Source organism: Osmia bicornis, chromosome 7 (genome assembly GCF_907164935.1).
Source record: "Osmia bicornis bicornis chromosome 7, iOsmBic2.1, whole genome shotgun sequence".
NCBI lineage: Eukaryota > Metazoa > Arthropoda > Insecta > Hymenoptera > Megachilidae > Osmia > Osmia bicornis.
The window spans coordinates 8,447,773-8,472,581 of NC_060222.1; the positions used below are offsets into that span (position 1 = coordinate 8,447,773).

The 24,809-nt window shown below is 40.2% G+C and overlaps 2 protein-coding genes across 2 annotated transcripts; both read left to right on the plus strand.

The window, feature by feature from the left end:
• The first annotated feature begins 239 nt into the window (after positions 1–239).
• LOC114881773 lies at positions 240–1,160 on the plus strand. Its single transcript, XM_029198635.1, has one exon. It carries the CDS (start codon positions 240–242, stop codon positions 1,158–1,160), a length of 921 nt encoding a protein of 306 aa, XP_029054468.1.
• Positions 1,161–11,117: 9,957 nt separating this feature from the next.
• LOC123987981 lies at positions 11,118–12,329 on the plus strand. Its single transcript, XM_046286549.1, has one exon. It carries the CDS (start codon positions 11,118–11,120, stop codon positions 12,327–12,329), a length of 1,212 nt encoding a protein of 403 aa, XP_046142505.1.
• Positions 12,330–24,809: the final 12,480 nt, after the last annotated feature.

The window sequence follows — 24,809 nt, forward strand, 5'->3', positions numbered from 1 at the left end:
CTCATTTAAATGTTCTAAACGAATCATGGAAGAAGTTCGATGATATTCAGTTCAGCATCGAAGAAGTAGATGAGTCTGAAGGCGCACGTCGGTACGAGATCCAGAACAATTATTGTTCTTCTATATCTCGGGCGAATCGTTTACTACATAATGAGCAACCGACGGATTCCGCGACGCGTGATACCAACCCTTCACCGGCATCGTCTACATCGGCACCGATGATGATTAAATTGCCCGAAATGCGGTTACCGACGTTCGACGGTGCAATTGAAGGATGGGCCTCGTTTTACGACATCTTTTCTTCTACGATTGACCGTGACGAGTACTTGACACCGGTACAAAAATTGCAATACCTGAGATCAACCCTTACCGGTAAGGCGGCCGCATGTATTCAAGCACTAAGCACCACCGATGCGAATTATAGAGACGCCATCGACTTGTTACGACAAAAGTTCGATTGTCCCCGCCGCATCATTTTGGGACATTGTGATGCAATTCGCGAAATCCCAAAACTTGTTAAGGATTTACCAGAAGCGTTGGGCAATCTGGTGGACAGTATAAACCAACATCTTCGCGCGTTGGTAAATCTAGGCGAAGATGTATCAGCCTGGAATAGCTTCCTCTTGTCGACTATCCTTTCGAAAATAAATTCGAACACTTTTTGGCATTGGGAGCTCTCATTAAAAGACAAACGGAAGGTACCGTCCTATACAGATTTACTAGAATTCCTGGAAAAACGGGCAAATTGCGCGTTGATGTCAAGCGCGAAGGCTCTACCGTCAGAACGACCTGTAGCGGGTCACTCAGAAAACCTGCGAACTCTGAAACATCGACCATCGCGCGGTCACGCTTTCGTAGCCGCGAAGACCCGTCATCATCCATATGACGACCGTAGACCAAGGAATAAGGCAAACGTAACTAACCCACTGAAGCGGTGTCCGATTTGCAACGATGACCACAGCATTTGGACTTGTGAGAAATTCCACGGACTATCAGCTCATGAGAGGAACACAGCCTTTAGAAAAACAACGTTGTGTCAAAATTGCTTCAGAGACGGTCACAGCACTGACACCTGTCCCAGCAGCACCTGTCGCATATGCCGCAAGAAACACCACACGCTGCTCCAGCAAGCAGTCACAACCGTGGAACCCACATCTTGAAGAGCAACAAAGTCTTCCCATTTGACGGAGACAACGCGGCAACCAAATTGATTAACACCGGAAGCTTCGATGGAACGAAGGGACATAAAGCCTTCGTAATCGATGCCGTCTCGCAAGACCTTCTAGTAACCGCTCAGGTCTATGTCTTGAACAGGTACCATTAACCTGTCGCCTGTCGAACATTCATCAACACCTGTGCCTCGAGGAATACAACTGAAATCCTCGCCGAAAGGCTGGACATTTCTTTAGGAAAGTGTCCAATTCCGATCGGAATCCATTACACGATGATGATCATATCATCGCATACACTTACAACAACAACACAATCGAAGACAGCAGGTACATCCGGACGTTGACCTTCGGGACAATACCAACTGTATCTCGGTTCATTCTGGTTCAACCCATTGACCGCACGCACATCGAAGTACGAAGAATTTACAAATGGCGGATCCAACGTCTCACCTACCTGCATCGACTGACTTGCTGTTAGGCGCTAGAGAGACACTTTCGTTACGAAGTGTCAGACGAATTAACCTATCGCCGTCCGGCGGTCTAGACTTAATCTCACGCAGACGAGATTAGGATGGCTTAGCGGGGGGAATACTCCAATTACCAGACGCATGCGAGACACTACTTGTCTGGCCACCACGGCCAAAAACAAGCCCAGCAGTATCAGCCTACAATAGCGGAGTACCTAGATTTGGGACACTTGTCGGTACGACGAGACACCGCACCTGTATTCGGAAATGAGCGCCAGGCTCGGGTACAAGCAGGTACCCAGGCCACCCTTTTGCGGCCAGACGGCGAGACTGACCCAGCGACGACACTGGCTCATTGACGGCCGGAATCAAGTGTGAATGATCATCACTACCTGCTTCCGTTGCCGCCGATTCCAACCATCATCGGCGATGCATTATGAATGACTCACCTGTAGCCAGGGTCATGGAATCTTAGCCATTTTACAACGTAGGAGTTAACCATTCCAGGCATTATTCATCAATGAAGGAAACATCGGCACCACAGCCACAGGACTTACATTCGGACCACGGTTCCAACTGCATTGGCATAAACAGTGAATTGCACTTCATCACAGAACATTCTGTTAGGCAGAATCTTGTCCCTCCATTCATACCTATTGTCAGAGGACTTAATAATTCGCAATGTGATGATTCACATATCACTTTAAACGTGTCACACGCGTATAACTTACTACGTTCAAACCGTCAACATGTTCACACTCGGAGTGGAATCTATTTTAAATTTTCACCCATTCATATCAATTTCGCGGACCCGAATCACCTTCCGGTTCTTACTCCGATCAACTTCTGATCGACGATTGTTATTTTTTCTGCCTTTGTTCGCCGATTACTCCGAGGCGGATGGACCAATTGGAACGAAACCTTCTGTATCTTCTAAAGTATGTCTCCCGATTGGTTCTATTAAAAAAACATTTTACATTTTTTCATTCCGAAAAAAAAAGTCTACTATTTCATGTACGTTCGGCGTATGTTCACCGATTACTCCGAGACGGATGGACCAATCGTAGCGAAACTTTGTGCATCTTGCAGAGTATAACTCTTCGTAAAAGAATATTTTGCATTTTTTCATTGCCAAGGATTATTATTGCAAGAAACAGAAAGTTTCTAATCTCAACATAGGTTGATTTCAATGACCCTTTAATATGTTGTCGGGGGCATGATGCTGAAGAACTTTTTTATTATGCATAATCAACTGAAAGCTTTAGTTTCCGAGATATTCGTGAAAAACTATTGTTACTACTACATTGAATTCTACGTATGCCTACGTGTATTCTACCGCCTACTCTGGCGATGTATGGGTCAGAATGCAATTGCCTGTCTCTACTGTTTCTATACACATATCGCGTCGACCAAAAACCAGTATACAGGTAAGTCTCGATTAATGCTAGTTCACATAGTGCCATATTCGGTTTAGTGCGAATTTTAAAATGATACCAAGTCGCATTTAATGCGAACAAAAATTCAGTTAATGCGAGGTTTGCGAGGCTTTTTTCGATCCAGACATGGATCGAAGCATGCAAGTTAACAGGGATTTGGATAAAATACTGCGGGTTTATCTTTACATATACGAAGATATGAAAAAGCAGAAGAAAGTGCAATCAACACTGTTAAAATACTAAACATGTTTATGCTATTATAATTTAATAATATACGTATGATAGGTATAATTCAAAATTTTAATCGTATATTTTCTTTAACTAAGGATCAATTCCTATATTCCAAATATTCGTATAGTACGAATTCAAATAATGCGAACAATTTCTGGGAATTATTACTCACACTAATCGAGATCTACCTGTATGGGTATATAATAACTATTGTTATTGCAAACTCCTATTCTTTAGCGCTACTCTGCAAGGAATGTACCGATCGCTATGAAACCTTCCACATCTAATTGGAGATATGTTCTCGATGATCCCAATTGTAAAAATTTGTGGAATTTGTTATTGTTAATAACTATTGTTATAGCAAGAAACCTATTCGCTGGTGTTATTCTATAAGGAATGTACCTATCGCGATGAAAGCTTCCCAATCTAATAGGAGATATTTCCGCGATGAGCTCGCTTCCAAAAATGTATGGAATTTATTATTGTTAATAACTATTGTGTATCGTCGAAATCAATCCAAAATGGTGAGATTCCGTGTTTCAAAGAATAGGAAATAATATGTGTGAGGAGGAGGGTATTTTAATAAATGAATTTAGACGATTTTGAGCCGAAATATTAATAATCGTTTATTGGCTCGATACATGCTTATCAGGAAAACGCCCGTCGGCATAAAAAACCCCTTGTTTTCTTATTATTACGTTTTGCTTATATTAACGACCGGTGAAAGTGCATGCAGTAAACGTTATTGTGTTCGATTATAATACCTGACCATGTAAGCGAATACGGGTCCGGGTGGTTACATGTAGTACCCAATCCGGCAGGTCGACGCTCGACAGCTTACATGATATCAGATGAGAATGTAAAATTAGGGAGGTACATACTTGTAACCAACTCTACGGGTCGTCGTCACGACCATAATATGCGTTATTGTGAGTATTTCCGAACTTGCACTCGTGGACGAACCATGTCGTCGATCGCGATCCAAACTGTAGCAAGCTTTTTTTTAGACTAAATAATACGCGTCGATCGCCCGAGAACCTTCGCATTAAAAAAGCGGTCAACGAAGAGTTAATTTTCGTTCTCGCTTGCTCTCTGACTTATCGTGAATGGCGATGACAAACCGTTAGATAATTTACGACATGGCCGTGCTACGTTCGGACCGATCCTAGTGAAAACTAAACAAAGACCCTGCCTCGGCTCGTATTTCGAGGCAAAGGCTGTTTACGGTGGTCTACGTACCGAGCCACTTGAAGTCATAAAATACCTTCGGTCTTGACAAAAAATAAAACGTCGAGGGCCGAACATATTGTTATAGCAAAAAGCTTATTTCTTGGTGTTACTCTGCAAGGAATGAACCAATCGCGATGAAACCGTTTGTAACGGGCAAAGTGTTTAACGTGGACATTTTGCAAAATGACCGGGCATTGTGTAGAATGCCCGTTAGTAGTTGTTCTATGCGGATTCTAAATCACTGGCGTCAGCATTTTTGTTGCTGACTCAGCAGTAATTTGACACCGTCAGCATTTTTTTTTGCTGAGTCAGCCAGTGATTTACAATCCGCATATAACAATTTTGCTGACTCAGCAGTAATTTAACACCGTCAGCAGAAATATGATACCCCCCACCCCATGACCTTGAACTGAAATTTGACACCGCCGTCAGCAGAAATATGATACCCCCTCGACAACCCCCACCCCATAACCACCCCCTCAGCAGAAATAACCACCCTATGACAACCCCCGCCCTATAACCACCCCCTCAGCAGAAATAACCACCCTGTGACAACCCCCGCCCTATAACCACCCCCCTCAGCAGAAATACCCACTCTATGACAACCCCCGCCCTATAACCACCAGACCCCGCAGTAACCATCAGCAGAAATATGATACCCCACCCCCCCATGGCCTTGAACTATTTCTGTCTTATCGGAAGACGACACAAGGCCCCACCCACTTTTTCTACGTCTTGGAAATGAGATTTTTGGTTGGCACAGCTAATCTGACGCTGCAATTCGCGACTATAGAAGGTAGAGGTTTTGTTCATGACCTTGAACGAATTTTTCTACGTCTTGGAAATGCGGTTTTTTGTTCACGCCGCAGAGTGAACAGCAATTGAACACTTTCGTCAATGACAGCCCCACTTTAATAAAATGGGAGAAAATTGGCAATGTGCGTCATATGTAGTTTGACAATTAGAAGTGTAAGGATATTTAACGCGTTTGTGGAAAAGAGAAATGGAGGCCACGTTACTGCAGGAACTCGAACGCATCACCGAATTATTGGCGCAGCGGGAGATAAACATCAATACTGAATATGAGCGTTGTGATTGCTTGATGCAATGTGATCAGTGCATCGAATTGATAAACGAACGATTACAAATGGGAGACGATTTATCAGTCGAAGAATGGCGAGATATAGAAGCATACAAAGAACGAATCGACGCCTTGCGTAGGATATTGTATCGTGACAATGATCATCCTAGTGGTCAAAAGGCAATATTACTAAACGAACTTGCTTGTATAGAACAACTTTTGACACAACGTATTGCAGCCATAAGTAGTAACGACGACCGAAACGCATGTCTGGTGCAATGCAATCAATGCATTGATTTAATGATAGAGCGATTGCAACTCGAAAAGGACTTATCAACTGGTTTGAAAAATAGTTTAACAGCCAGGATAGCGAGATTTAAATCGTTAAGAGCAGAGTTACACGGATCTGTAAACATAGGCGAAGGTCAAAGGAGAACAGATGCTGAATCACATGCATCATCATCATCATCTCTTCTCTGGGAGGATGTAGAATCAGCTTTCCATAATCGGATAACTACAGGAATTATAATCAACATCGAGCATATTGAACCACGAAACTTTTTGGAAGATGCTAGAAAAATAGTATTCCAACGTGTAGCGGAATTTTTCCAAAATCATTCATGCATTAAAGTGAATACGGTGTTGTATGGGGAGTTTACCGCTAATAATAAAACTGATGTGAAAAGTTTCAGTGTGAGAAATAAACAATTATTTTCTACATCAAACTTGAACGATTGGTATGACAAATACGTTGTGAACTCAACTTTAACACTGATGGAAGAATTTCAGGAACGGACAATGGTCGGGCGATATCGAAAATTCTGCATTTGATGTTAAATATCAATAAATGCAATCCGATGCATGCTGGTTGTTACACCGACATACTGTAACGTCCCGGAGTTATTCGCGAGCACGCTACTGCGCCGACGCGTAGGGAGAGCGGTTCCCTAAGAGAAGGCGACTCGTATTTTTATACATATGTATATTAATAAAGGAAGGGATTATAGGTTCGGGTGGCACGTGGTAAAGGAGTAAAATCCAACGTTAATTCCTTTCTCAAACAGTATGTAGATTTATTCAAAAAAATGATGTGTTTGTTGTGTTTGTTTATAATATAATAAGAAAAAAAAGGTAAGTAATATATAAAAAAAAATTTGAATGTAATTAAATAATATGTAAGATCAGATTATGCGGAGCGGATTATGATTTGGAGAAATCAAATAAAACTCTGTGGGCGTTTGCTAAGATTGACTTTGCTCTGTATTTCGACTGCTTCGTACAAGTCGACGGTCAGAACAAGAATGCCCTGCCGTCCCAAAAATCCTCCGTCGTGAGAACGCCTTCGACAGTATGCCCTTTTTGTTTATGACACCCCCAAGTTAAAGGACTTCCCCTTAAAGAGGAGAAACGCGCTGACAGAATGCACATGGTCTGCCTCAACCGTTCGTTTATTTCAAATTTTCTAACAAATATAATGAATTAATGTAATTAAATAACAAAAGTTTCGCCCTGTTTTTGAAATACAAAAAGAAAATAATTGTATTAGTTGAGTACAATGAGTACGCCCTGAATTAGAAAATACAATGAAAACAACAATCGCGTTCGTGCTAAAATTCGAAATACAATGGAAGAAAATCAGATTATTAGGTACATAGTAAATTGTCCTAAAATAAAAATACAGAGAAAAATAAATTAATTAGTAAACGCGGCTCTAGATACGATTATCAAACTTTAAATCTATAACTTGAATTTATAATTTAAATAAAATGATTGATTGTCGGAAAATTGGCTAGGATCCGTTCTGACACTGCAGGAGCTAGCTCGTTCGGCCGCAGTTCGATTTCTGGGCAACTTAGCCGTCACTGATAGGCCGCATCAAAGGAGCTTCTGCTTTTGCTTGCTCGTTAAGCTTGGTAGCGAACACTGCAAGACGGTATCGTCGCTCTAGAGCAGAGCTCGGCAAGATTTGCACTTTCCAGCCGATTTTCAGCTGGCTCCGCCTACCGCTATTCCCCTTGCCGCGACGTTCAGCGCGCAGCCTACGAACCGTTTGAGACTCAGGAGTGTATCACTCGTAAATGTATGCTGGCAACCGCCTAAAGAAAAACGCATCGACAATAGTACTTCGCGGGTGGGGTAGAAAGCTATTGCCGGCATATGTTCACGAGTGATACGCTCCTGAGCCTCAAACGGTTCGTAGGCTGCGCGCTGAACGTCGGGGCAAGGGGAATAGCGGTAGGCGGAGCCAGCTGAAAATCGGCTGGAAAGTGCAAATCTTGCCGAGCTCTGCTCTAGAGCCAGTGTACTGGTAGGCCGCATCCAAGGAGCTTCTGCTTTCGCTCGCTCGTTAAGCTTGGTTGCGAACCTGACACGTAGGAGAACCGCTGCGAACCGGTAGTTGAGCGCTCCGGGTCCGACGCGGAACCTTTGCCGCCTTGCCGACAAAAGAATCTAATGTTACTGAATTCTAAATAAAAATCGTACCATAGACCCGTGTCGAACTACGATCAGAATCGAAGTGAAATAGCTCTGCGCGGCACGCTCGTATTTATACCAGAGAACTTCTGACGTAGCAGTTTTTTCTATATGTACTTTTGATACCGGAAGTGTTCGGACTTTGACCTGCGTGTACGTGACTCCGTGCGTATCGCTATCTCTGTCTACGCACTGTTGCTATCTCTTTCTATTCTGCGCTCTGTTTCTATCTCTTTCTACGCGCTGTTGCTATCTCTATCTATTTATTCCGCGCGCTGTGTCGATCTTTTATCGACGCGGTAGTTTTATCGACGCGACAATTATCGACGTATATTTTTGGAGTATAAATTTTTTGTTAAATATAAATATTAATAAACACACGATGTTTTCTTAGTTATTGAATATGAATATAATTATTGATTTGAATCAGACTAATACAATAATAATAGAAAAAACGAAGTGTTACAAATTTCTAATTGTATAAAAACGGAAAATGAATAAATGTTTTAATAAATACTAATTATGAAATTTCTTTTTGTTTATTCCTCTTCTTGCGGGATTGTTGGTTAGTTTAAATGAATAAACGCAGCAAATTTAATAAAAGATGGAATATATATATTTATACGATTGAAAGTACATAGTGCGTCCTCATGGTACAAAAAAGAATAACGGTTACCCGCCAAAAGAATATCTGTGTATCAGATGGTACCAACTTATAATAGAAAAGTATCTACAGGCTACACCGAGAGAAAACCTACAGGGATGTTACAATACCAAAAACAATCAAGGACAAAAGAGCGGTAGTAAATGCGACAGTTGACGATGATACGTGTTTTGTCAGATCGATAGTTGCAGCATTACAGTATAGACTCGTTATAAGCAAAACGCTCGGGACCGGACTTTTGCTTATAACGTGTAGTTCCACCATTGTTTGATATTTGCCGACTGCTTCGAACGTAGAAAAGGACAGCGAGTGAAAAAGAGGACGGAGCGAAAACAAACCGTTCTATATCAGTGAGGCAACACTAATGCTACAACGTAACTTTGTTATTTTTCATTTTTTTTGTATCAAACTTTTTCCATGAAATTTCTGACATTTCTCTAATTAAAATGATACCAAACACGATATAATTCGGACTATATTTACCGTGTAAACTAGTTACAACTTAACGCACGGGACCGGACTTTTGCCTATAACATGTACTTCCACTATTGTTTGATGTTAGCCGATTGCTTCGAACGTAGAAAAGGACCTTGAGTGAAAAAGAGGACGGAGCGAAAACAAACTGTTCTATATCGATGAGGCAACTGAACTTTGTTATTTTTCATTTTTTTTTTATAAAACTTTTTCCATGATATTTCTGACATTTTTCTCATTTAAATGATACCAAACACGATATAATTCGGACCATATTTACTTGCTGAAAATGATAGTTTCATTTTATTAATAAGACTACCAATAAAATGAAACTATCATTTTATAATGAAATGCAAATATTTATATAATCTAATAAAAACTGGTTATTGTGATACTGTAGCTGATTGAACAGATACTTGAGATAAAACATTTTTCTAATTTAATAGAAATGATAATGATACATAATAAGTTGTTTCAAGTAAATATGGTCCGAATTATATCGTGTTTGGTATCATTTAAATGAAAAAAATGTCAGAAATATGATGGAAAAAGTTTTATAAAAAAAAAAAATCAAAAATAACAAAGTTAAGTTGTCTCACCGACATAGAACGGTTTGTTTTCGCTCCGTCCTCTTTTTCACTAATGGTCCTTTTCTACGTTCGAAGCAGTCGGCAAACATCAAACAATAGTGGAACTACACGTTATAAGCAAAAGTCCGATCTCGAACGTTTTGCTTATAACGAGTCTACACGGTAAATATGGTTCGAATTATATCGTGTTTGGTATCATTGCAATTAGAAAAATCTCAGAAATATGATGGAAAATATTTTATAAAAAAAAAATGAAAAATAACAAAGTTAGATACTTGCATTAGTGTTGCCTCACCGATATCAGATCCCAGTACTCGGCGAGCGAGCTTCGCGGCGTCTCGAGGGGTATACCCCCCAGTGGTGGGGATAGTTTCTTTGCAATTAACGTAGAGATCTTTTTAGCTTATAACGAGTCTATACTGTATATTCTGTCCATGTGAATACAAATCGACCATCATCGTATCCCAACTATGACACCGTTTTAAATTTGGAGAACATCGCATTTCAAATACCAAAATTTGAGCGTCAAAACGATGTTTCGATAAACGTTTATTTCTGAGACTTGAATGTGAAAAGGTGTGCTCCGCTCCAACTCACCACCAACAAAAAATTTCGTCACGTTAACCTGCTGATGCTTGTGTCATACCCTGATAACAATTAGTCATCGTCAACCCTCGAACCTCATACCCCCCGATAACCGCTAGTCATCGCCAACGCATCTTGGACCCGTCCTATTGCTCACCGCCAACCCTTGGACCCGTCTTGACACTCACCGCTAACTCTTGGACTCGCCTTGTTGCGCATCACCAACCCTTGGACCCGATAAGACCCCTCCACCAAACCAAAATGTATAAAAGGCCCTGTGGCCTCACGAATAAAGGCTTAATGTACCGAAAAGTAGTACTGTACCGAACCTCTGCCCGAATTTCCTCCTGTCTACGGAATTAGGGACCTCGTGAGTGGAGTGTTTGTGCGTATACACTTATTTCGTGTTCCGGTCCCCGTGACAATTTGGCGATCCTGCCAGGATACCACTCATCCACTGGAAGAAAACTTCGAAGGACTACGACTACGGTATAGACACCACGAAGGGACTACGTGAGCCATCTCTCCAGGAACAGTGATATCTACGGACCGATCTACAGGAAAAGCAGGTAAAAGAAAACTGGCCTTCACACGTTATAGGAACGTACCGTCAATCATAGACTCAGACAGCTCTTGCTCCGACGATACTGAAGCCGAATTAACAACCATGTCTGACTCTACATTAAAACTCATTTTGGATAAACTCTCCAAAATGGACGAGAATTTCGCCCACGTTAACGCGCGGCTCGACCGAGCAGACAAGGACAACCTAAGCCGAGGCGAAGAAATACGCAGCTTAGCCGCACAAATAAATCTAATAGCGGTAACGGAAGATGACGCTACATCAATCACCAGTCAACCCGGTTATCAAGCTGCTAAACAACGTACACCCGCCGCTAAACACGACTGCCCCGAGGATGACGACCAAGGATCATCAGCTCCACCCGAAGAAAGAATATCGAGCCTCACCAGGAACCAACAAGCGACCGCACAACTGAAAGCCGCCGACGCCATAAGAACAGTCGAAACCTTGCGAGGAAGAGACGACGTAGGTGTCGAAGATTTCATACTTTCGGTAAGAAAAGCCAGAGCCAGGTGTTTAGAACCTGAACTACTATTAGATTTGATTCTGATTGAAAAAATAATTGAACACGCCAAACGAAATATACGATACATAAGAATCGACTCGTACGAAAAACTTTACGAGTGCCTCCGACAACACGTCTCTACACCCACCACCGTTGGAAACAGCCGAACGAAGTTACAAAGCATTAGACAAGGCTCAACAGAGAGCGTTCAATCCTACAATATGCGCTTCCGACAACAGCTCAATGAACTTCTCTACGCCACCCAGAACGAGAATAAAACGCCGATGGAAAGGAAAATCGCCATCAGCATAGAAGAAAGAGAAGCCGTGAGAACGTACATATTAAACCTACGTAGAGAAATCGGACAAATAGTGACAGCTTGCGATCCAACAACGTTATTACGTGCACAACAATTAGCAGCCGACAAGGAACAATGGCTGAGAGACGCGAACGGTGCCACCAAACGACCTCTGGCCAACAACAACCCACCACCGCGTCGGCCAGCAATCCCAGTGACTCAGCAGCAAACATCAAGCTTTAGACGACCAGATATGCAAACCCCACCACATCTACGCACCGAACTCAAGTGTACCAAGTGTAACAGGTTGGGACACACCGCCGACAGGTGCTACGCACGAAATTTTCCCTTGGGTCAGCAGGGCAAGATACCGCCCAGACGTGTCAACAAGGTAGAGGAAGAACAAAGTCCGTTGGACGAGACGAAGGAAGACTGCCCCGAATCAACTGTACCAGCGGAGGATTACAGCACATCCGAGCAAGATTACGAGGAATGGGAAACTACGGACGCTTACTCGTGGATACAGGAGCAGGAATAAATATCATCAAACGATCCTGCGTAATACCAGCTAAAATCAAAATGGAAACGGCCAAGAACTTCTTTATGGGACGCGACAAACATACGACTGACGAGACAGTAGAACTCATATCCTTCAACAAACCCCACACTTTCCATGTGGTTCCTGACAACTTTCCTCTCTTGGAAGACGGTATTATTGGCTTACCATTTCTACGTAAATATGAATACGAAATTAACAACCAAATTTTAGTCTTAGATAACTTCGCCATCTCTCTACACGAAGAACCCGGAAAGGCAGTAGCACCAGACACATACACTATACGGACAGGGTACATAAACGATCAAGCGACGCGAATATGCTACATCAATACCGGTAAGAAAGAAATTTCAACTAAAGATCAGATAGAATGTGAATCCGACCCTTCTGAAATCCAAAACCTCTTGTCAAAACTCCGCACCCAACATATCGATCCCGAACATAAAGACTCCATTGAGAAAATATTGGCCAGCTATCATGATATATTCTCGCTCGATCCCGACACACTGCCATGTACCAAACTGACAGAACACACAATCACTCTCAAAACTGACAAACCAATTAACGTAAAATCCTACCGACCTCCAGAATGCCACAAAAGCGAAATCCATAGACAAATTGAGGAAATGCTAAAGAAAAAGGTAATAGAAGATTCAGACTCACCTTTTAACGCACCAGTATGGGTAGTACCTAAGAAATTAGACGCATCAGGCAAACGTAAATGGAGAATAGTAATTGACTTTAGAAAATTAAATGAACAGACTGACCTAGACGCATACCCTTTACCCAACACTGACGAAATTATGGAACATTTAGGCAATGCAAAATTCTTCTCCGCACTAGACCTTTCCTCAGGCTTCCATCAAATACCCATGAACTCTACATCAAAGAAATACACAGCTTTCTCCACCCCCGATGGACACTTTCACTTTAACAGAATGCCTTTCGGATTAAAGAACGCACCGAGCACATTTCAACGTATGATGGACACCGCATTACGCGGCTTAATTGGGAAACATTGCTTTGTATATTTGGACGATATTATAATTTTCGGTTCAACCATTCAAGAACATAATAGAAACCTAGCGATCGTATTCCAAAGACTTAGAGAAGTAGAATTAAAGTTACAGCCAGATAAGTGTGAATTTCTCAAACCAGAACTTGAATATTTAGGACACCTAGTAACCGCCGAAGGAATCAAACCGAATCCACAGAAGATAGAAGCAATTAAAAATTTCAAGAAGCCTAAGACAGTAACAGATATCAAATCATTCCTAGGACTAGCCGGATACTACCGGAAATTTATTCGTAATTTCTCTAAAATTGCCAAACCCCTAATCGAACTAACAAAGAAAGAAACTCCCTTTCATTGGACCAATGAACAACAAACCGCTTTTGACAATCTCAAAGACAAACTATGTAACGCACCTGTACTCCAATACCCCGACTTTACGAGACAATTTACTTTGACAACCGACGCATCGAACGAAGGACTAGGAGCTATCCTTTCCCAAGACGGACACCCCTGTTGCTACATATCCCGAACTCTCAACACGGCTGAAAAAAATTATAGCACAACCGAAAAGGAGCTATTGGCTATCGTTTGGGCTATCAAACGACTAAGGCAATATCTCCTTGGACGGAAATTTATCATCCAAACCGACCATCAAGCACTCACATGGTTGAAAGACGTTAAAGACCCGTCTTCACGCCTTATGCGGTGGAGACTCCGACTAGAGGAGTATGATTATGATATCGAGTATAAGAAGGGAAAAGAAAACCAAGCTGCCGACGCATTGTCCCGGCTCTATCCCATCATTGACGAAATAACAGAACAGATAATGGCTGACACGACGAACGATCTAACTCCACCCTCACCCGGTACATCCTCAGACAATGACGAACAACTATACAATGATTATGAAAATTGGAAGCACACCCCTACCCCATCTCCCATAAAACACAGAGCCAATAATCCCAAATGGACACAAATCAATAAGAAGACATTAGGTGAATTCGACGAACGCAAATGGTTACGCGAATTAAGGAAACTAGTGAGGTTAGAAACCTCTAAATCTAACAATCAGAACCTTAAATTCGGCATTAACGACCCAATGATCACTCAACTTGAGACAATCCACATCCAACTTATGCTACGCTTCTTAATTTCGACGATTCCCAACGCCACGCTAACCTTTGCCAACAAACCACCTCGAGAATATACTCAAGACGAAAAGAATCAGATTCTACTCGAAAACCACAACGCCGACACTACCCAACATCTAGGAGAAAATAGAACACTAGCGAGAATTCAGGAAAATCACTATTGGCCCGGATTAGAAAAAGATGTTCATGAATTCATTTCGCAATGCCGAACATGTCAACAAGAAAAATTAACACGCATACGACCCCGCGAAGAAGCCGTTCTTACAGACACGCCATTGGAACCCAACGACAAAATTTCTCTCGACATATTCGGACCCCTACCCAGAACTAAAAATAAAAACCAATACATCCTATCAATACAAGATCAATTGACCAAGTATCTCTTGCTAATACCTCTCAAAGACCAACAAGCCACTACGATTATCCCCGCTTTGCTAAATCACTACATATACATTTTCTCTTCCCCGAAACACATTCTAACTGATCAGGGAACCAATTTTGTATGTAAACTCATGGAGCGTTTCGAACAGGCGTTTAAAATTAAACACATTAAAACTACCTCGTTCCACCCGCAATCTAACGGAGCATTAGAAAGAACGCATGCAACAGTAAAAGACTTGATCCGAACATGTACATCCGACCGACAAAATGAATGGGACGAAAACCTAAATTTAATTTGCATGGGATATAACACCTCAGTACACGAAGCAATAGGCACGACGCCATTTGAACTTACCTTCGGTCATAAAGCCAATATGCCATCTACCATAGCCGCAACTCCTTCCATGACCAAAGAAGAACTTTTTAGAATTTGGAAAAATAGACACGATGAATACCTTAGAAAAGCTCGACAGACATTAGACAGAAACAAAGCACGCTATAAACGCGACCAAGACCGCAAAATAATACGAACACAATCAATATTTAACATTGGCGACAAGGTTCTAGTACATAATGATCACAAATCTAACAAATTAGACAGAGAATGGCTAGGGCCAGTGACGATAACAGAAACTTCCCCACCCACATACATGATAGAATACGACAATGGACGAACACAAAGAATACACGGTAACAGACTAAAAACTTTTGTTCCAGGACGATTATAGCCATACTCATTGGTACTCATATGGCAAACTCTATAAGCTTAACACCGATAGGTTCATCAAGCATCTTCTCAGAGAGAACCGGAACTTGCTTTACGTATCATAATAAAGTTAAAATTGTAATAGTTATTGATCCAAAGGATATTATGATACACGATTCAGAAATTAACGAACTACTTACCAAACTAGGAAAATATTGTGACAATACATGTGAATTTCATACGGATATAGAGACATTAACACGGAAAAGTGAACGACTCAGCAAAGCGATCAAACAATTAACATATTCGATGCACACCAAAAATAGACGCGGATTACTAAACTTTGTTGGATCAATATCTAAAACTTTATTCGGAACCCTAGACGACAGCGATCTCACACTCATAAATCAAAATATAGACAAACTATTCGACAATCAGAACAAACTTACGCACATCATAGCTAACCAAACCAATATGATCCGAAATATTTTAGACAGCACTCAAATGGAAACACTCACCAAACTTAAATTCGAACTAAAGAAAAACGCGTACACTACCAATAAACAAGTACACATAACCAGCGAACTTATAATCATAGAATCCATCATCTCGGAAACTCTAGAACAAATTCATGAATTAAATAATGCCATCATGTTAGGTAAACAGGGTATCATCAACCCGCAATTCATCAAACCAGAACAATTTCTCTTAGAACTATCTAAAGTGATAACCGAAAACTTTTTCATCAGTCACATAGAACCAAAGATAGAAAACTACCAACTTCTACTAGATATCAGCATGTTAACCTTAGCTACCATAAATAACAAAATCATTTACCAAATTAGTGTACCCCTATTAGAAGACGAAGAATGGGAAATCAATAGGATTTATCCAATCCCACATAGACAACAGAGCATTTTTGTAGCCCCAGTCATAGAACATAACATCATATTAGAATCCGCAGAACAATACGTTGCCATAGATTCAGAGTATTTAAAGGACAAATGTAAACTAGTAACATCATTTACTGTATGCGAAAGAACACAACCCAGTCATTCCAAAACAGGTACACGCGACTGTCAGTCTCGAATTTTAGATCAGGGAATTGAATTAGATATATGCCCTACCGCTGTATTTAGAATTCATGACATTATTTTTATACCGTTATACGCTAAGAACCAATTTATTGTCATCCCGAAAGAACCAATCAACGTACAAACACTTTGTAAACAATCTACGACAATAACAATCGACAGACCCGCGATACTCGCGAGTAAAGAAGAATGTATCCTAAGATATAATGATAACATTATGAAAATGGGAGGTCAGGGCAAGACAGTTCAGTACGACTACCGCTTTAAGAACTTTTCGATAAACTACAGTAACGAAGACCTGAAACTTTTAGAAAAACAAATCAGTCTGGTGCCAAAAATGATCCCAAACTTTAACGATTACAAGGTTTCACTAGATCAAATGGATTTGCAGTTAGACCAACAAAAAAACCAAAGACGATTGAAATCTTGGCAGGAAATTGGCCTTAGCACTTTGCAGATATTAGGATACATTGCTCTTACCCTAGGTTTATTATACACTTTAAACAAATGCGGCATCTCTAAACTCATACCAAAGAAACTTTGTATCAAAATCTGTTGCCCCAAAGCTATTACAAAACAAACTTCAAACTTCAACACATCGGACATACGACCAGATCCACCTGTCCCCCAGTCATCGCGGAGCATCGAAATTGAGGACACACGAGAGGAAGAAGAAGTTACACCTATCATCATCAAACCCAAGCTCAAACAGGTGCGCTTTGAGAGACCAAAGCGAATCTAAGAAGAGGGGAATGTCATACCCTGATAACAATTAGTCATCGTCAACCCTCGAACCTCATACCCCCCGATAACCGCTAGTCATCGCCAACGCATCTTGGACCCGTCCTATTGCTCACCGCCAACCCTTGGACCCGTCTTGACACTCACCGCTAACTCTTGGACTCGCCTTGTTGCGCATCACCAACCCTTGGACCCGATAAGACCCCTCCACCAAACCAAAATGTATAAAAGGCCCTGTGGCCTCACGAATAAAGGCTTAATGTACCGAAAAGTAGTACTGTACCGAACCTCTGCCCGAATTTCCTCCTGTCTACGGAATTAGGGACCTCGTGAGTGGAGTGTTTGTGCGTATACACTTATTTCGTGTTCCGGTCCCCGTGACACTTGAAACGCCCAACCATAATGTGCGTCACTTTGCATGGATTAAAAATCTTTCCCGGCTTGTTTCAAACCAGCTCAGTGCACATAAGAGTAAAACTTATATTTGTAACAGGTTTGTATCACGCCATTACGATCTATTTTAGTGTATGCGTTTGTTCTTTTCGTACTAATGCAGTTACTTTGTTTATATGCAGATACCTTCACTACTTTTATGCGGAAGAAAAGTTATTGAAACATACGAAGGACTGCATGAAGATGAACGATTGCGCAATCATTCTATCATCCAGTGAGGATAAAATAATAAAGTTTGATAATTTTTGTCACCGAGAACGTCATCCATTCATCGTGTACGCCGATTTCGAATGCATGCTTAAGAAGGTTAACACTAACATCAATCAAGGATACTGCAATGCATACCAGCAGCACGAAGCATACAGTATGGGATATTATTTTCACTGTTCGTACAACGCATCGGTGTGCGAGTATCGCGCGTATCGGGGTCCTGACTGTGCTGAATGGTTCGTGAATGAACTTGAGAACCTTGTAAGAAAAATTGCACCATTATTTAATACGATTGTGCCCATGACAAATTTGACGGGTGATGAAAGGGAAAATTATATGAATGCAACGCATTGTTATATTTGCGAAAAACCGTTCGACATCGACGAAACAAAAGTTCGAGATCATTGCCATTTCACTGGTCGTTACCGAGGACCTGCTCATCAGGGATGTGATTTAAATTATAAAAATAAACATTTTATACCAATAGAGTTTCATAACTTATCGGCATACGATGCCCATTTTGTAATAAAAGAATTGGTAACGATTATCGAAGGCTCGACATCAGTCTTGCCAATTACAAAAGAAAAATATATTTCATTTTCAACGAATCTAAAACGTTACAAAATTTCGCTTCGATTTATAGATTCATTCAAATTTTTAAATTCAAGTTTAGATAAATTGAGTTCGTATTTAGGGAAATTTAATTTTTTGAACGAGATAAGATTTGATTTGCTTACACGAAAAGGCATTTTTCCATACGATTATGTTACCGACTACATGAAACTGAACGAGACGACATTGCCGACATGTGACAAATTTTATAATCAACTAAGCGACTGTGCCGTTTCACAGCAGGATTATGACCACGCGATAAAAGTCTGGCACAGTTTTAATATAAAAACACTTGGCGAATATAGCGATTTATATCTAAAAACAGACGTTTTATTATTGGCCGACATTTTTGAAAATTTTCGTAGCAGCTGTTTGAGAAATTACAAATTGGATCCTGCATATTACTATACTTTACCCGGTTTTACGTGGGATGCAATGCTGAAGCACACGCGTATCGAATTAGAATTATTGACAGATATCGATATGCTACTTTTCATAGAGCGCGGCATACGTGGTGGTTTAAGTCAATGTTCTAATCGATACGCAAAGGCCAATAATAAATACATGGATTCGTACAATTCCGAAGAACCATCGCGATATTTAGTTTATTTCGACGTTAATAACTTGTATGGATGGGCAATGTCGCAGTATTTACCTTACGGCGAGTTTAAGTGGTTAGACGATAATGAAATTAAAACTTTTAACATTCATGCGATATCCGAAAATTCGAACATTGGATATATTTTGGAGGTCGATTTGAAATACCCGCTAGAATTACACGATAAGCATGCAGATTTACCTTTTTGTCCAATACGCGAGAAGCCTCCTAATGCCAAACATGAGAAACTACTCGCTACAGTTCAGGATAAGCAACGTTACATCATCCATTACCGCAATCTTCAACAATGCATAAATCATGGCTTAAAAGTTTCTATAATTCATCGCGTTTTAGAATTTAAACAATCTCCATGGCTTCACGAATACATTAATTTAAACACGCAACTTAGAACTGTAGCTAAAAATGATTTTGAAAAGAACTTATTTAAATTAATGAATAATGCAGTCTTTGGTAAAACTATGCAGAACGTTAGAAATCATGTAGACGTTAAATTAGTTACAAATTGGGAAGGCAGATACGGCGCTGAGGTCCTGATAGCAAAACCAAATTTTCATAGCAGATCAATATTTTCGGAACATTTGGTTGCAATAGAGATGCGAAAGTTGGAAATTAAATTTAGAAAACCCATTTATGTTGGTATGTGTATTTTGGATATATCAAAAACATGTTTGTACGAATTCCATCATGATTATGTTTGGCCGAAACTTAAACATCTTTGTAAAATATTATACACAGACACAGACAGTGTTATATACGAACTGGAATGTGACGACATATACGATGTAATGAAACGCGATATACAATGGTTTGACACGAGCGACTATACCGAGGACAATGTTTACAGTATGCCACGAGTAAATAAAAAAGTACCGGGATTAATGAAGGATGAAAATAATGGGTGTATAATGACTGAGTTTGTCGGACTTCGGTCGAAAATGTATGCTTTGCGCGTAGAGGGCAAACGGGACACGAAAAAAGTGAAGGGTGTCAAAAGTAACGTAATTAGGAAAACTATTTCCTTCGATGATTATATACGTTGCTTGTATGATCGTTTAGAAGTGCATCGTGAACAGAGATGTATTCGTTCAAAATTGCACAATGTATATTCTATATGTGAAGAAAAGAAGGTGCTTAGTCCTTACGATGATAAACGATTCATAATTCCACAATCCACAAGAACATTGCCTTGGGGACATTATAAAATAAATAATTATTCGTAAAAACATAATTTATTCTTTGCTCCACGAGTAAAATATTATTAATTTCCAAGTATCTTTATAAGCCTGTAGGCTTTCGAGTTCTTGCGAACTTTGCAATTTCATGAGAGAGACGTCTGACTCGGAGTTCTTACAAACCTTGCAAATTCATGCGAGTCGTTCGACAGATTAATTTCAGAATTTGCAGCATGATACTGGAAGTGCCGAGTGTCTTAAAGTTTGGAGGGGGATGTTTCTCAGTGCTTTATAAACGCATCACCGACGTGTTTTCGTTATTTACAATGGCGCGCAAAATCACATCGTTACAATTTGAGGCGTTGGCCGCATTTTTGAAAACAGAGCGTAAGTAGTTTTTTAGCAATTACTCTTAGCGTGTTAATTTTATTTGTTTTTTAATTAATTGTTTTTTTAAAAGCGGGTGCAATGAGTCAATTGGGAGTTGTCTACGTGGTGGACGTTGCAAGAGTTCGTCGGGAGCGAGCTGCCAACCGGAGAAATCTGGATTAACTGTGGGTCGAAGGAGTGCGAAGGCACTGCCAGAACATCGACGTCTTCGACCTGCGGTATCAATTCGGATACGAAATTGATGTAAGTTGCTTGTCTGTTTTGATTTATTAGATTTATTAGATTTATTAGATTTGTGTATTAATATATATTTTATTTTATCTGTTATAGCCGGATTGGTGGTAGTGTTTTTCCGCCTTCCGCTCGCCACCACGAATTCCTGCACGAACTCGCCCGCCACGATGATGTAAGTTGCTTGTCTGTTCTGATTTATTAGATTTATTAGATTTGCGTATTAATGCATATTTTATCTGTTATAGCCGGGTTGGTGATCCTCCTCCTTCCGCTCGCCCTTATTATATATCTTGAAAGATGTTCACGACATCTGTGGTCCTCTTCTTGGCATCACACCGTGTGACGACTTCCGTATCGCCGCCACGAATTCCTGCACGAACTCGCCCGCCACGATGATGTAAGTTGCTTGTCTGTTCTGATTTATTAGATTTATTAAATTTGCGTATTAATGCATATTTTATTTTATCTGTTATAGCCGGATTGGTGATCCTCCTCCTTCCGCTCTATCTATCATATCTTATTTTATTATTACCGTATTATTATATATCGTATGTTATTATTATTATATATCTTATGTTATTTCGTTTTATTAGTATTATTATATTTTTATTTTAGTTTGTTTCCTTTCTTCTTTTGGAGGTTTTCTGGTTTTCAAATAAAAAAAATATACAAAAGGTATCAATGTAATTTATTTTTTACCCCACCCTTCCTCCTACTTCTTTCATTTACGAAATTATATCTAATTAAAAAATTACATCTTATGTCTTCCCGCGGCCGTTTCATCACTTTAATTTTCACCTAACAGTTTGCATGGCATTTTCTTGTAATTGACGTAGTAAAATAAACACAATATAAAACTTAAAAATTATTTATTCATATAATCTTTATAATTTTACAAACATTTTAAAATACAAATTATTATATTATAGAACATTGTTCGCTCCTATTCATAAATTGTGAGAAGAATTAAATCCTAATCACTCAATGAAAACTGTATTTCCCTATCGTTGTAGAAATTTCTGTGCTAAATAAACATCATGATTTTCTACTCGTTGACCAGCTGTATCTTCTCGTCCGTGATATGATTGCTCTTCACCTTCTTCATGTTTGTAAACTAACATCATGCTTTACGAACGCGTCAATTTATAATCAACCCGGCTTCTCGAAGTTCTTCGATTATAGAAACGATCTCGTTGTCATGCCCCGTATGTCCTGCGGATTTCGAGGATACGAGAAGACGTAATCTATAGACGAGCTCGTTTGGGTCATTCCAGTGCACGTAGTCCACCGCGTTATCGTTAGCCACCATATCGAACGGTATCAGATTACCTCCACGCCGCTCGCTCTTAAGGCGGACATCGCTTCATTAGTTGTTTTTACGTGCAGTACGCGATAAGCTACGACCATAGGATGCGTTGAGAGCCGGGTCAACAGAGGTCGTAAATCTCTGTTCGATGTCGCACCGATAACTTAGATCACGCACGTCCCTACGACCCTTTAAGGTGATAGGAATAATTGGGGTGTGTTCTGATTGAATGTTCAATAAATGTAAGCAAGATATATTGGTGATTTTAATTATAGAAAAGAAACAGACTATTGTTCGACAATTTGCACGAATAAATTGACGTGATGTTCTATAACTGTATTACAGTGCGGGAATATGATGTTTCCCTTGAGGAGTGAACCGTTCTCCTCATGAATTCTAAACAGACTGATGAGACCGACTCCTTCAAGAACCTCTTGACTTTTCCAAATCGTGGGAGTCGGCCTCATCCCCTGATTGGTACGTATTTTGGCCAATGACATGGTGGGCTCACTGACCCCAGCCACCCCGAGCGTCCGAAACGAGGTCCGTGCGGAGAAAAAGGGTGTCAGTGGAGGTGGTATGCGAAAACGCGCAAAGTTCTGACAACAGAGTGGAACCCCCGCTGGGCCTGGGTCCCGGAAACTGACCCAGATGTTGGCCATCAGGTCCGGTCACAAGGCCCCTCGGAAATTCACGTTTATGGTGCCTGCAAGGCCGCTGAAAATAGTGATCTATTGCATATAAATCAAAGGATTTACTGAACTGACCCTGCAGGCTTGCGTACCATAAACGTGCCAGCGGTCTGCACCCCAGATGCCCTTCCGAGGACAAACCCGCCAGCCACTCGACGGCAAGGCTATTGTTAAGTAGCATTAAAACGATTCGACAGAAAATAAAAGAAATATAAATTTAGCAAGCAGGGTCCCGTGTGTTCGTCACGGAACATTAGTATCTAGCCAATTTAAAACTTTAGCGGTGCAAATTGCAGCGAATACTGAGAAAATTGACTTTATTCTAAATTCTATATTTAATTCTGTTCAAAATGGCGGCCCACGATGATTTGCACTCCGTTGAAATTGCTGCCATTAAGGGGGTGTTCTGCTTTACAAGGTCGAAAAAATCGATTTTTTTGCGAATTTTTTTGTAAGGGAAGGAAACAATTGTTCTTCATCAACTTGCAGGTATATTTATACATATATTTAATGTGTTCAAAAAAATTTTTGGTGTTATAAAATTGTACAATATGGCCGAGTTATCAGTCAATTCGCGGAGCGCCTTTCCACTGCAGTCTCCAATTGGCGGGAAAGATGCTGGTCGTATTTCTTGTCTGAAATGAAAAAATCCAAATGGTTTTTAATGCTGACTTTTTTTTCTTCTGGGTGAACTAAGAAAAAGCAGAAAAAAGTGCGAAATCATACATTTTTTAGTTTGATACGAAGAATGTCTATTTTTTGGAAACAATATTTCACTTTAACGTGCTATAAAAATGATTTAAAAAGAATTTTTTAACAATCTTTTTAGTTCACCTAGAAAAGAATTTAATTCTGAAGAGGATAAGCTTTGATTTAGTTCAATAGGTCGCATAGTTTTTGTGCTATCACGCCCGCCAATTTTAAAGAATCGTAAAAGTGAAAAGTGGAGAAATCGCGGTTTAAAGTTTTCGGTAGGAGAAAATGTTAATTATTGGTTACTTATGTTGTAGATGGTAATCGATCCCCTAGTTACCGACTAGGGAATATGTTCGTTTTTCCTTTGTTCTGTTTCTTACTTTTACCATGAGCGCGTTAACATAAGACATGAGTCCCTATTCCTTAAATTTATTATTATAATGTGTTTATTAAATAGTACATAATGTTTTGTTCTTTATTCACTTATATAATTGATACTAAAATATAATAAAATATATTAATACATATACATATATAATGCTGGCCTGCCTTTGCTTGATTACAACAACTTACACCAGTGATCTGTTAATCAGCTATTCCTGCTCCATATAATAGCCCTTCCGCCTGTTCTAAATTACTGTAATAACTATTAGCTGTTCGGATTCTCGCGTGTCCGTGGTCTTTCGTTCGCGGTCGAGCGCTACAATGCTGCTTACCTGCGTTCGTATCTTAAAAGCAGTATCTTTAAAAATACTTCGAATTGGCCGTTGTAACTTTGTGTATACATTCTTGGATAGTTTATCTATCGATTTAGGCAATAAAAAAACAATCGATTATTTCGACCTTGTAAAGCAGGACACCCCGTTAACGTAAATTCTTTAGGTGCGCTCCACCACAGACTTGAATTAATGGATTTTATCCATAAATATAGGCATAGCATCTTATTACTGTCTGAGACTAAGCTCAACTCTAAGCATAAGCTCTCCTTCA

What these genes read in the sequence shown, in the direction of transcription:
- LOC114881773 (XM_029198635.1), top strand. Translation starts at nt 240, where the DNA reads ATGCGGTTACCGACGTTCGACGGTGCAATTGAAGGATGGGCCTCGTTT.
- LOC123987981 (XM_046286549.1), top strand. Translation starts at nt 11,118, where the DNA reads ATGGACGAGAATTTCGCCCACGTTAACGCGCGGCTCGACCGAGCAGAC.